The sequence below is a fragment of the Rhopalosiphum padi genome, chromosome 3, assembly GCF_020882245.1.
Source record: "Rhopalosiphum padi isolate XX-2018 chromosome 3, ASM2088224v1, whole genome shotgun sequence".
NCBI classification, from domain to species: Eukaryota; Metazoa; Arthropoda; class Insecta; order Hemiptera; family Aphididae; genus Rhopalosiphum; species Rhopalosiphum padi.
This window is the reverse complement of record NC_083599.1, coordinates 63,309,649-63,323,597: the sequence shown is the minus strand read 5'-3', so window position 1 is coordinate 63,323,597 and position 13,949 is coordinate 63,309,649. Positions and strand designations below refer to the sequence as shown.

Below are 13,949 nucleotides of genomic sequence, written 5' to 3'. Positions count from 1 at the left end.
TGTGGTATTGTGCACTCGATATTAATGATTAAAATTAATTTATTATTTCATTCATTATTGACACTAAAAAACACACATTAATCTTAGAATAGGTATTATGATAAGGATAACAGTTAACAGGGCTAATGTAAATTGAACAACTGCATTTTTGTACATCAATAAATTCCATTCAAAATTCAAAATAACCTTACACATTTGATGAAAAACATCATTAGTAAATTACCATTCTATATACAACATAAACATATTATACAGCATATTTATGAATTATGTGCATATAAATGCATACTACTACTTTTTTTAAATATTTATAATTATTTTCTTGATTTCATTTATTTTTTTTAATTTTCTCATTTATTTATATTTTAAAAATATTTTTTTTTATTTAAGCCTTTAATATTCTAAGATAATTTCAAGTCATAAATATAATTTTTAATTTATTTTGAATATTTTGGAATTGTTAACACTTATTTATGTAATACTTTTGTTGTTAAAAAACATAATAGTGATGAACTAGAGTAAAATTACACAAGAATATATAAAAACTTTACATTGTAACAAATAAAAGTATCATTTAACAATTTAATTTGATATTAATTTTGTTGTCATAAATCAAATAAATTATAATACAACATAAAATGTATGTATTCTACTAGTCAGGCTTCAGAGAAATTTGTTTTAGTTAATTTTTTTTTTTTTTTTAGTTTAGTTTTGTCAAACTAATATCTAGTGTATAATATTAAATAGATTTAAGACTGTAGAGGACACCATAGTGACATTAGATATATAAATGTTTAACTAATTGAACTTCTGATTAAAATAATAAGTACATACAATTTCCCTGGATTACTTCTATATTAATAGCTGTTGAAAGACAATTTATGTAGAGTAGAGGATTTTTTTCAAATTCACATTGAAATAATAAAAACCAACTAGAATTTTACTAAATAAGTAATAACACATTAAGGTAAAACCTTAATATAATACAGTTCTTTGTTAACTTTGAACAATAATTGATCAAATATCAAACAGAAATTTACTTAAACAGTATGAGTATTTGAGAAATAAAATATTTTGTCACAAATAATCTAAACCTTATAGTTACAGTTTACAACAACTGGGCACTGGAATTTGCTGCTATGTCTAATAATTTCCAAGCAGCTCTTGGATTTACTTCATTTACATCTCTACACATTGCCCAAGTATACATCACTCTGATAACAGTATGAGGATCTCCATCGATGATTAACCCATTCACATCTTTAATATACATGATTTGTTGGGCACTAAATGATATTATTAATACAGGACCATGTTCCATTAATTTTCCAGTTACAACATCCACATTATGTACATCTAGTACTTTGCAGTATGTTTGGTGACCTTTTTGTCGATGCTCATTAATAGGATGTGATAATACTCTATAAGGAGCTTCAAAACACCAGTCTTTAAGAATAACTAAATCTTCCCGTGCTATAGCTTCTAGTACATTTGGTATAATATCAGTTTCACATTGTCGGATAAAGTTTACTAGACTGAAATCAGGTTCAACACGACACAATTCTGTGACTACATCTGACATTTCAGCATTATGAAACACCGATGATAAAGTATCAGTTACTGAACGTGTTGCACGTGCTAAAACATGATCACTGTCATCATAGCGTTCTTTTAAGTCAGATAACTTTTGCATGAATGCATTTTCAGATTTGAATTTTTTCCAACTTTCATATAGCCTAAAACCAAAACAAAATTTCATTAATAATAATAATAACCCTCGAGGAAAACCTATAATGTACCATACATTTTTATTGTAATGCATAATACAATATTATATTATAATTATATATTAGAGCCTAGGGGTTACTAACTATTAGAGTTATTGTTTTATTCATAGACTAAGATTTAATGAACTGGTATCACTAAGGTGATGGGAAAGAGTCTATCAACATTCCGATTCATACAACACAAATGATTTACAACTGCTTTATAAAATCTACCTTTTATATGTTATTTGTGTAAATAAAATTTGCTATGCGATGTATGAAACATTAAAGTATTGAAATAAAAATTTGAATATGAATATTATAATATTAAATAATAAATTTATCAATCTTGATTAGAGTTTTTTTATGATAGCCTAAGCAACAATTATTAGATAGAGTTGATACAATAATAAGAAAAGATCTGAAGAATATTTAAATTTATTCTTGGACCCCATTTGAGGTCCACTGAAATTATTGTTTTGATGCAAGTCCATTATATTTAAGTCCGTAGTTTTATTCAATAGTTTTTTTTATAAAATAATTATGTAATTTGCTTGAGAAATTTTACCTAAATATAATGAAAATGACATAATTTAAAATAAATATTTTAAAGAACCATAGTATATATACGATATATTAACTATATGTGTGAATCTTTAGTACAACAATTTAACACCGCGAAGTTAGTTTATTTTCTGCTAGGCAAATCCATGTTATTTGGGTTAAGAAGGTTTAAGTCTATTTCCAATTTTATAAATTAATTTATAGTCAAGTTAAAAATTTTCAAAATAATAATAAAATACGCATATAAAGGTATAAAAGGAATGCCATTTCATCTACCAACAATAAGTATTATGAATTAAACGAAGTTTGAATCACACAAGAAGTGCCATTTTAATGGGCAATGAAGTGCACAGGGGCAGCTAGCTAATATAATATTAAACTTATATATTATACACATATATACACATATACGCATATGAATGTAATTTTAATTTTGTTATAGTTAGAATTTTTTTATTGTCCACGAAACTTCATAGTATAGAAGTAAAAATACCCAAAAACAATTACAATTACATTTTTGAAAAATTATCCTTAAGTTAGCCATCTCTGATAAATAATATAATAAAATATTTAAATGATAACTATCTTATAAAAATACTTAAGTAAAATGTATTTACATTGAATCTTTATGAACAGTAATACCAGTCTCTGTTTCATTAGGAACAACTGTTCCCTGATGACCCAAGTCGGAACGTTTCCTCAAAGTTTTTGGTGCTTTGTAGACCTAAATAAGTGGTAAAACAATATTGTTACACAAATATTGAATATTAAAAATAAAAATACTTACATGTGAATTTAATGAAGTATCACTTTCAATTTGTGCCGAAATAGCTTCAGCAGTACTTGAAAAAGTCTTGACAGGACCAGACTGACCAATTTTAGATCCCTTTTCCAATACTGTTTTGCTTATACTTCCGCTTAATAGCCCTTAATTTATAATTAATGATTAATAATAAAAACATTTAAACATATGCGCATAAAATATTTTAATTTATGAATTATTTTAATAATATACCTGCTTTTTTTGCCAAATCAGACTCACTAGCTTCATTTACTTTTTTCTTTACAGAAGCCATAACGATATTAGCAACAGATTTGGCTTGTTGAGTTACTTTGAATGTTTCTGATTCTATTGTGTTTAATTTCTGTCTAAAATGTTTATAAATTAGTTACCAAAATAATAATAGAACAGTCATAACTCATAATTATATTACCTAGCTTTAATTAAATTATCAGATTCTTCTAATTTCTTTTTTTCAGCTCGAAATTGTTTTAAGTTTTGTTTCATCTCTTTGCTTTTAGACATCTCATCTTTTATATTATTTAATAGCTGCATGATAAAATTTGGTTTTTGTGGAGGTGACATTGAATAATACTTCACACAATGCTATAATATAAAATAAGTTTAATAAAATTCATGTATTATATAAAAATTTCTAAAATAAGTGATTAGTAAAAACAAAATTAGGCAGTGGCGCCCACTTAGAGTACTAACTACTAAGTACTGCAATTTTACTGGTTTCACATGGGTTCCCAGGCCAACATAAAAAAAATGTCGGGCATAAAGTTACAATATTTTTAAATTTATTTAAAGAAAACATAAGAAATTGAGAAGTGTTATGTATTAGAACTTATAAAATAACTTATAAACTATAGTATTTGTAAAAAAATTATTTGAATCAAGTGAATACGAATATAGACGAAAATAAATTTGGTAGCCCTATAATTATAACTTTACTGATTCATGAGAAACTTGTGTCCTTGCGGATACTACTTTAATAAGGTATAATATTTTTTCATTATCATTTATAACTCTAGTAAACTTGTTTAAATAATATGAGCTTATTACCTAAAGAACATGGAAACCCATAAGAATGTCATAAACAGAACATCTAGAATATAATATATACTAATGTAAAATATAATATAATAAATTGAAGAAATAAATACAATATTTAGAGGAATTATTTTTTTTCTAAATGTGTTGGTTAATGTATTAACTTGAGTTTAATAAGAAACCAAGTTTAAATCAATAATTACATTATGTATAATATCATGGTGAATTAGTGACATTTACATACAGGTAATTATTTTGTTTAGTGATTGTATTAAGAAATATAAGCAATTAAATATAATTATTTTCACAGAAAATCACATTTACCCTAATACTCAAAGAACAAGATTTTTATTTCGTTTCCCAATTTATCATATGCCTAATGTACTTACTGTATTCCTGTAGACATATTGATACTGTCGCCAAACAGAATACATGGTTGAAGTTTTTAGTGTTTGTATTTATTAATATAAATCCTTAAAAGTCACACATTTGGGTAAAAAAAAAAAATGTTTTATTATTTACGAAACATGGATCGCCGGACCGGATGGACGACGGTAAAGTGAATTGGAGTGAGGTGATAATGAACGAAACATGATAAGGAACATTAAAACATGATTTCCAGACGATTACGAATGGGGCGTGACATTATTGAAGTTATATCGTAAATTATTTTTGAAAACGACAAAGGTATAAAAAATAATAACATGTACAAAGTCGATAATACGAATTTTCGAGTTTTATTCGAAAAATGTCTACGAAACTTGTGAAAATACTGAAAATAAAAAAAAAACGATGTAAACTGAATAAATAAAAAAATTTACGGCAATTTGATCCATCGTCCAACTGTGCGAAATCGTGAACGGCCTAATGTCCGCCACAGCGCTACTCCCACAAACCGCCAACCGGGCGGCCAGAATCTGACGGTAACTTCTATAACCACGTTCGCCCCCGTTCACGAAATAATGATTACTTTTCGGCTAAGCAAACCGTTTGCTCCATGAGCTCGGACGTTGGTTACAAAATCGTAATAAAATTTATAAAATACCCATATTTTACAATTTTTTTATTTGGGTCGGCAAAATACGATCGTATGAACCGAGTGTGGAATTCTTATTTAATTTTATAACTCACTATTTTGACGAGCTAAAAATGTGAGAATTATGCGATTTTGAGGGGCTATTGCATTTCATATTTTCATGGCATGTACAGTTTCGATTGTCGACGGAAGACGTGTCTAATCAATATTTTACAACACGACAACGCGACGGCTATGATAACGAATAATCACAAAAATCACGATAATGATGATTACAACTTAAGAAATTCGAGTTAATATTCGTATTAAAAAGAATCATTTTGGAACGGCTTTCAATGTTTCGTACTCTATAGTACAGACACTTGGAACCGTGCTCACAGAATTTCCGTATTGGTTGTTTACTAGACGCAATTGTTAAACCAAAATTTAACGCGAAAATACCTACCACCTATTCAACACTCAATGCATTAGAACACTGAACAATGTGGTCCGATACATTTCTCATCGTATTTATTTCAATTTGTACGGCTCTATTAGGAGAAGGTAAATTTAGCTTTATCAATTGTAGGTATATCGATTATCGCGTTTGTGTTTTGTTTTAAACTTGGAACTAGATGCAAATGCGAGGCAGATAAATATGATTTTATGCAATGATATTTTTGTACTCTTTTTATATTATGTTTAACATAGGGTAGGTGTGGTTTAGTTTGTGACAAATTTCCTAATTAAAGTTTGCTGTGTTAATGAAATCAAATATACAGTACATATTATAGCTAAACAATCAGTGTTATGGATATCATTAGTGTAAGACTTACTACTAGTGATTTGTTATCATGTGCTTGATTTTTAAAATTATATTTATCTAGTCTGTTAAAAACAATATCTATACATGTTACATATAAAAGGATCATTATTGTTTTATTTTATACTGGATAAACATGAATTTTTTACAAGTAAACTACTAATTAAAGTTACTAATAAAGATTGCATTTAAAAAAAATAAATAATTTGTTATTAAAAATGCATAAATGGTTTTGTAAAATAATGCATAGATATGTACATGAAATACATTCTAATGATTTACAGTTTTAAAATGTTATGTAGAGGTACATACATTTATATACATTATATTTAAGTATGAAATATTTATTTAATTACATCAACTATAGCTACCGCTAGTACTGATATTAATATTTTTAATTATTAAGTAGTTAGTTATTCAAATATATTTTCCATGGCTCTAAGGAGTTAAACCATGTTATTTGTAAGTAATATAATTATTACAATAATATATGTAATTATTAGTTTCAATGATAAGGTTTTTTTTAGATAGTGTAGACTTCAGACTATCATCTTATCAAAATCCAACAGTTTATTTTATATTAAGAGGATGCCATACCCACATGTGTTGTCTCTGTCTTACTAATGTACATCATAACACAATTTTTGTTCAGTAGAATACATTTTGTGATGTTAGCTTTAATATTAGAGTAAATTTGATAATATGTAAATTTACTCTAATATTAAAGCTAACATCACAAAATGTATTCTGCTGAACGAAAACTTGTTATGATGTACGTTAGTGAGACAGACAACACATACGGGTATGGTGTCCTCTTAAATAATCAACACAATTGAGTACCAATAAAAATAGCATTAAAATAGTTTATTTATTTAAAGTTGATCATAATTGATTAATAATCTTTATTATGCAATAGATAATTATTTTGTATTTATAATATTTGTTAATGTGTGTTATTTTGTATTTATAATACGTATTCATATGTAATTTAGTAATTTAGTATAATATTCATACTAATGTACATATTTTAATATACTGCATTACTTCATTAATTGCATTATTTTAAAAATGATTTCTAAATTTTTGAATTTTATGTAAAATTAATCATATATTTTAATATTAAAAATTAAATTAAAAAACAAAAGTAATTTAATTATTTTTGAATTGAATGTATTGATTTTTAATATCTAAAACTGTAAATAATACACTTGCCATTTCTATAACTTTTTATTTATTTAATCTTCAAACAAATAATGGGCCCTACTCAAAATATTTGTGAGGACCCATGAGTTCACATTTAAAAAGAATTAATAGACAAATAGTGCAACTAATCAAATATCAATTACAATAAATTGTTCTAGTATAACTAAATCATTAATATGATTTATGATTGATGTATTGTATTATTAATTTATAATGTAATATTACATATAAAATTATTTACTAAAATAATACGATGTAAAGCTATACTACTATTAATAACTATTAATTACTCAAATGATCATCTGCTATCAATTGTAATGAGTAGGTGGATAATTAAGCTAGCATTAACATAAAATTTTATTGAGAGAGAGAGAGAGAGATATCACACCCAAGCGGTATAACGATTTGAATCCACGTCGGCATGAACAGTCCTAAAATTTCTGTTTTTTAAATTTTCTCAAAATTATTATAGCTAAAAAGTTGATTGACAGCTCATTAAAAGGGGATTATCAAGTAAATACAGAATGTGAGATTAAAAATTTTCAAAAAAAATTATTTAATTTTATACAGTTAAAAAATAGTTATTTTTTGCTAGATTTTCATTTAATGTGGTAAATTTCCCGAAACTGAAGAACGGATTTTGTTATTTAGGGTCTTGTTAGATTCACATTAGCTAGGAGAAGTGCAGTGAAGATTTTCAGAATTATATCTTCAATTGTTAACTCACTACAAAGCTATAAAGCAGAAAAACATAAAAAAAACGCCCAATAAAATGAGTTTTAATTTTTTTTGAAGCTCTGTAGTGAATAAACTATAAAAGATAAAGTTCTGAAAATCTTCACTGCACTTCTCCTAGCTAATGTGAATCTAACAAGACCCTAAACAACAAAATCCCCTCTCCGGTTTCAGAGATCTATCTCACTAAATGAAAATAAAATACATTATACATATATATTGCATTACAATTAACAAATTTCTAAAAATTGAAAATCAAGAAAATTTACATGCCGTTCTCTGACTTGGCAAGCGTTGTTTTTAAGAATTTTGTGTTTAAATTTTAATGGCAGTTTGTTGTAATAAGTTTGTGGATTGTGTTAATTATTTGTACATTATACATGGTTGTTATTTTGATGTTAGGTATTTCAATATTTGTCTAGTATTATCAATTATGTCTGTGTTTAATTTTAAAAGTAAAATTATTTTTAGTTATTTTAAGAACCGAAGCTTTGTAAAATAATTTTCCTTCTGGTTGTCTATTAATATCATTGTGTGTTATCTTGGAGTCTTTTTTAATGGATCTAGAGTCATTTCATACATACCTCTTCATAGAGAAATATCATAATTAATTATGAATTCTATTAATATATAACTCTAACTTTTGTTAGATTTTTGAAAGCGTACATTTTTTTTCTTAATTTTTTGTGACAAGTTTCATAGTATAGTCCAGGGGTTTTCAACCTGTGCGTCGCGGCTCCCAGGGGCGTCGCCGGTTATTATCAAGGGAGCCGCGTTCGCAATAGAAACTAAAAATAAAATTTCGGCAATAAATTGTATCATTATTCATTATCTTTACCAGAATTTTGGATAGCTATGAAGAAGCAATATCCGATCGTAGCCAATAAGGCTATCAGGACTTTAATTCCATTTGCTTCTTCATACTTATGTGAAACGGGTTTTTCGGCCTTAGCAGTTATCAAAAGTAAATACAGAGGAAAACTAAATACCGAAAAGGAAATGAGAATCGCACTATCAAAATTTACCCCACGATTTGATGATTTAATGCAACAAAAACAAGCACAGCCGTCCCATTAAAAATTAAAATTATTATTAATGTATTAATTTTTTAATTGTATGTAAAAAAATGTTTCCTATTATTAATACCTAATTACATGTTTATCATTAAATAAAGTTAGATTAAAATTATTATAAGTAATGTAAATTTGTTTATTTTAAATGTTCGTATGGGAGCCGTATATTTTATTTCAAAATCAAAAGGAGCCGTGGACCCAAAAAGGTTGACAACCACTGGTATAGTCATTCTATCAACGATTATGACACATTTCTGTACATAAATATTTACAATTTTTAACTAGTTTTACTTAAGTTTGGCTTATACATAAGTTTTGATTTACACAATTATTCTCATGTACACAGATATATTTTATCTGGTTGATTAGAATTAATTATATATGTGGTAATTTTTTTTCCAAGTCAATATACAAGTTATTTTTGCATAAACATTTTTGAATATATTTCAATTTAGTATGAACATTAGTAAACCTCATCTTAAGACTGTCCTCCCTACAAAAGGTACTACATTGTCTGCATAGCAAGCTACTTTATCATGTGCATGTGTATTAAAATCATTTATTTGGTGGTTGATATTATGAATAATAAAATATAATGTGAGCGATGATAGAGTAGTCCTTTGAGGTACATCACATATTATTGAATTTTATTCACTTAATTCATTGTTTATTCAAACATGTTGTTTTCTATTTTTTAAATATCACCTTACTAATTTTTAAGCTGTTCCTTATAACACAAAATGTATTTAAATTTTGTAGTAACATTTTTATGATCTATAGTATCAAATACTTTTGTTAGATCCAAAAAAACAGTTACACATTTTTTTTTATTTTCAAAAGAAGAATTATAAATGTAGCTTGATAGTTAATACTGTAGCAATTGCTTGTTCAGTGCTTTTAACAGGTGTAAAATTGAATTGAATATATGTTAGTATATTATTATTTTAAAAATAATTAACTAATTCTGTTTTAACAATTTTTTCAAAAGCTTTAACAATATTTGATATTTGTGAGAATAGATGATAATTTTTAATGTTGGATTTGTCATATTTTTTTAATATTGGTGTTGTTACTAACATTTTAAAACTTTCTGGAATAGTAAACAATGTGACAACTAAATTAAAAATGTAGAGCCATGATTTTATTAATTAATGTGTATTTATTTTGAATATTTCTACTGTAATTCCATCTAACACAGAAGAAGAGTCATCTTTTAGTATTTTTATTGCTTTTATTATTTCTTCATTATTAATTAAACTAAATGTATTAAATAAAATATACGTGATGTTAGTGATTGTTTACTATCTATATTGACTTTGTCATGTATCGATTGATTTGTATTTTGTATTTGGTTATACATGTTAAGTACTGCGTTTGTGAAGTATATAAGGTGTAACAAGACTATTTGACAAATTTCCATTACAAATATTACTATATTTGTTAAATAGTCCTGTTACACCCTGTATATTATATTAGTAACTAAAATATGAAATGATATTATAACATGAGTTATAATTTATAATTTATATACAATAATAAAATTATTGTGTATGTAATTAAAAATTGTAATTACAACGAACAAGTGTTTGTAGTTTATTATAAATGAAAATTAAAAAACTCAAATTTTTGTAATAAAATGCATTAAATATGTTCACTATTTTAAAATGAAGTAATATCATTAGAAAATTAAGTAGGTATGTTTAGTGAATTATTATTTGTATCCTATATAATAATATTTCATATACTTTTTAAGCTGGGTGATTTATTTAACATAAATTACTCATTATTTTATCAAAAATTATTGAAAATTTTAAATATATTTTTGTTATATAATTTTAGGTAATTAAAAGTGTTATTTTTTTAAAAAAAATATATATTCTTTTGAGTACTTTGGTAAATAAAAGTTTTGGACGATAAGTTTAAAAGTTATAAGTAGGTATTTAAAGCGTAGATGAGCAGGGCGGAGTGATACAAACGTACTCTATAAACTAGACCATTATTCCGCTCATTTAAATTTTAAATACATAGATAAATTATAATTAAAAAACTACTTGTCCAGAATTTGATTTTGATAGATCCAAATACTACGAAAAAATGTTTTGCTCCAGATTGTGAAATTAAAAATGTATGCTGTAATTTTAAAGTTGTAATTTATGTAAAATATTACAACTTTAAAATGCTCATAACTTGCTTAAAAATGATTATATCAATAAAATCATTTAAGATGCCCTAGATCGGTGTTTCCCAACTTCTTTTACTCGCGGAACCTTTGCAGGAGCTTGAACGTTTTGTAGAACCCCCGTATAATTTTTCTAGCTTTTCAATGTTCAAATCAAAATTATTATTAATTAATATATATTTTCTCAAATTTCTCACGGAACCCTTGGCATCGGCTGACGGAACCCTTAGGTTCCGCGGAACAACAGTTGGGAAACACTGCCCTAGATAATACCTTAAAGTTTGATATTAGGTAAATTTATTCAAATATTAAAGCTAACAGCATAAAATGTGTTTTGCTGAGTACAAATTTGCTATGATGTATATTGTACACTAGAAAGACAGTGACAACACATGCGGGTGTAACGTGTTCTTATTGTGAATTATTCTGTATATACATGAACAAATTTAATTTTTCAAGTAATATTAACTATTCATTAGGATTTTTGCTTTTATAAACCCTAATTAAATTGTCGTGTCCAAAATTTTTACACAAAGTTTGATAATTTTAAATTTGAATTCATTATATAAGAACTTTTAATTTCCTTTAATTATAGTTTAAATTGTTTAGTGTTTTTATAATCTGAACTTTTAAAATTTTTATAAAATTAATGTTTTGCAGGCTTAACATGGTTATTAGTATATCGAACAGAAAAATATCAAAAGCTAAAAGTAGAAATTGAAAAATCTAGTAAAAAACGTAAGTTTTCAAACTTTAACAAAACATATTATATATCTTTATAATTTGTTGGAAAACTATTAATTTCATTTTAGTTGAAAAACGTAAAGAAGCTCATGGAGATTCTGTCGACAAACAACAAAAGAAAAAGATTGAACGTGTTGAGGAAAAACTTAAAATTAATAATCGTGATTTATCAATGGTAAAAATGAAGTCTATGTTTGCCATTGGTTTTGCATTTACAGCATTATTGAGCATGTTCAATAGCATGTGAGTTTTATTTGTTAATTTCTTAGACACACAAAAGATATTTAAAATATTTCATTTACATAGATTTGACGGACGTGTTGTAGCAAGATTACCTTTTACACCCATTTCCTGGGTTCAGGGATTATCACACAGAAATTTACCAGGTGATAATTACACAGAATGTTCATTTATTTTCCTGTATATATTGTGTACCATGTCAATTCGTCAAGTAAGTTTAAAAACATTATTAAAATCATGTAATATTTATTCATTGACAATTAAACAACTAGATAAGCAATTCGATAATATACAGCATATTACAGGCAGAGTGATACCAAAATTAGTGTAGCTCATACTAAACATGTATATCAAACATATTTTATTATCAAAATAAAAGTAATGGTATTTTTATGTAAACATTACCATCATGTTTATAGTGACTGTACATCAGAGTTGCTCTATTATAATATAGTCGGCTATATATTTTATTTAACTTTTACGAGCCATTTAGGCTCTACTTCTAAAACCAATCAATTCATCTCATACTTCTTGTGCGTAAGCTAGCCTCTATTCCAATCTGGTATTAACATCTCAGGTCTTTTGGAATTTATTTAATTTACGATAACCATTTAAATAATAAAACATCATATTAATGCTCAGATACTTAAAATAACCAAATTGTTGAAAGGAAGAGAGTTAGGTATCTAGTTGTTTTATGATTGAGTATTTATTGTACATTCAAATAATGTAACATGTTTTTTTTTTTATTATAGAATATTCAAAAACTATTAGGATTTGCTCCATCAAGAATGGCTAATAAACAAAGTGGTGGCTTATTTGGACCGCAACCTCAACAATTTAAATAAATTTATTTGAACATAAAAAATTAGTATTAATATAAAAGACCAATTTATGTTTTTTTTTTTTTTTTGTGTTACAAAAAAAATAATGAAATTATATTTGTACTTTTATAAGTTTTTGTAAGATGTTATATGATATTATTAGCTAAATGCAACTAAATGATATATAATTTCATATTTGATATTTAAATATCAAAAATTAAAATATGAATATGCAATATTTACCATAATTTATTCATTATTAAATTGCATGTAAATGTTATGACTCTATTGACTATTAAATGTCTTAAATGCCTTGTTCATGGTGAGAAATAGTGAAATGTATAACAAAATAAGATATAACTACTTAATATTCCGTTTAAAGTTAATTGAGAATTTTCCAAAATGCAAAAAAAAAAGTACTATCAATGATAGAATACCTATTACATTATTTAACTATTACAGCAACTTATTACAGTGAATTTGTGATACATAAACATAATTACTAGTCTAGTTTTTTTACTATGGTTATTTTTCAATTGACAATCAATAAGGAAGTAAACAAAAATTGTGAATGTATTCTTCTTTCCTGCCTATATTAGGCATTATAGTTATAAATTTTATAACTTTAATTTATAAAATAACATATTTTCTACTTTGTAAGTACTCGTAATATGTTAATCATAACTTATATTTATACTGCATTATAATCAATTATGGTACTTCTTTATGTGGAGTTACTTATGAAATAATTATAGACCTATTAAAAATAAAACTATTGACCATGCATAAGAAACTAACAAAATCCACATATTTATACATAGGTCATAGGTCCTAACTATAACTATAACTGTACAAACTATAAAAATTTTAAAACAAATATTATAGCAAGAACAAAATAAAAATATTGTATAACAAATTAATATCAGTAATTTGTTACTTAATCAAT

At 25.6% G+C, this 13,949-nt stretch overlaps 2 protein-coding genes across 2 annotated transcripts; one reads left to right on the top strand and one right to left on the bottom strand.

Moving 5' to 3' along the window:
- Nucleotides 1-919: 919 nt before the first annotated feature.
- On the bottom strand, nucleotides 920-4,902 carry LOC132924083 (mitochondrial import inner membrane translocase subunit TIM44). The gene is made up of 6 exons (XM_060988172.1): nucleotides 4,557-4,902; nucleotides 3,545-3,717; nucleotides 3,346-3,479; nucleotides 3,118-3,257; nucleotides 2,948-3,054; nucleotides 920-1,736 (listed from the first exon to the last, which is right to left on the bottom strand). The coding sequence occupies exons 1-6, from the start codon at nucleotides 4,599-4,601 to the stop codon at nucleotides 1,109-1,111; spliced, it is 1,227 nt and encodes a 408-aa protein (XP_060844155.1). The 5' UTR covers nucleotides 4,602-4,902; the 3' UTR covers nucleotides 920-1,108.
- A 548-nt stretch (nucleotides 4,903-5,450) lies between these two features.
- LOC132924084 (calcium load-activated calcium channel) lies at nucleotides 5,451-13,283 on the top strand. Its single transcript, XM_060988173.1, has 5 exons — nucleotides 5,451-5,746; nucleotides 11,856-11,933; nucleotides 12,008-12,182; nucleotides 12,246-12,390; nucleotides 12,935-13,283. The coding sequence occupies exons 1-5, from the start codon at nucleotides 5,686-5,688 to the stop codon at nucleotides 13,025-13,027; spliced, it is 552 nt and encodes a 183-aa protein (XP_060844156.1). The 5' UTR covers nucleotides 5,451-5,685; the 3' UTR covers nucleotides 13,028-13,283.
- The last annotated feature ends 666 nt before the right edge of the window (nucleotides 13,284-13,949 follow it).

Bases quoted from the DNA above. Each gene is read 5' to 3' on its own strand.
- LOC132924083 (XM_060988172.1), bottom strand. From the start codon at position 4,601: ATGTATTCTGTTTGGCGACAGTATCAATATGTCTACAGGAATACA. The intron at 3,055-3,117 runs GTAAGTATTTTT...CCACTTATTTAG, and splicing joins ATACTTCATTAAATTCACAT to GTCTACAAAGCACCAAAAAC. The intron at 1,737-2,947 runs GTAAATACATTT...TTTTGGTTTTAG, and splicing joins ACTGTTCATAAAGATTCAAT to GCTATATGAAAGTTGGAAAA.
- LOC132924084 (XM_060988173.1), top strand. From the start codon at position 5,686: ATGTGGTCCGATACATTTCTCATCGTATTTATTTCAATTTGTACGGCT. The intron at 12,183-12,245 runs GTGAGTTTTATT...TCATTTACATAG, and splicing joins TTGAGCATGTTCAATAGCAT to ATTTGACGGACGTGTTGTAG. The intron at 12,391-12,934 runs GTAAGTTTAAAA...TTTTTATTATAG, and splicing joins GTACCATGTCAATTCGTCAA to AATATTCAAAAACTATTAGG.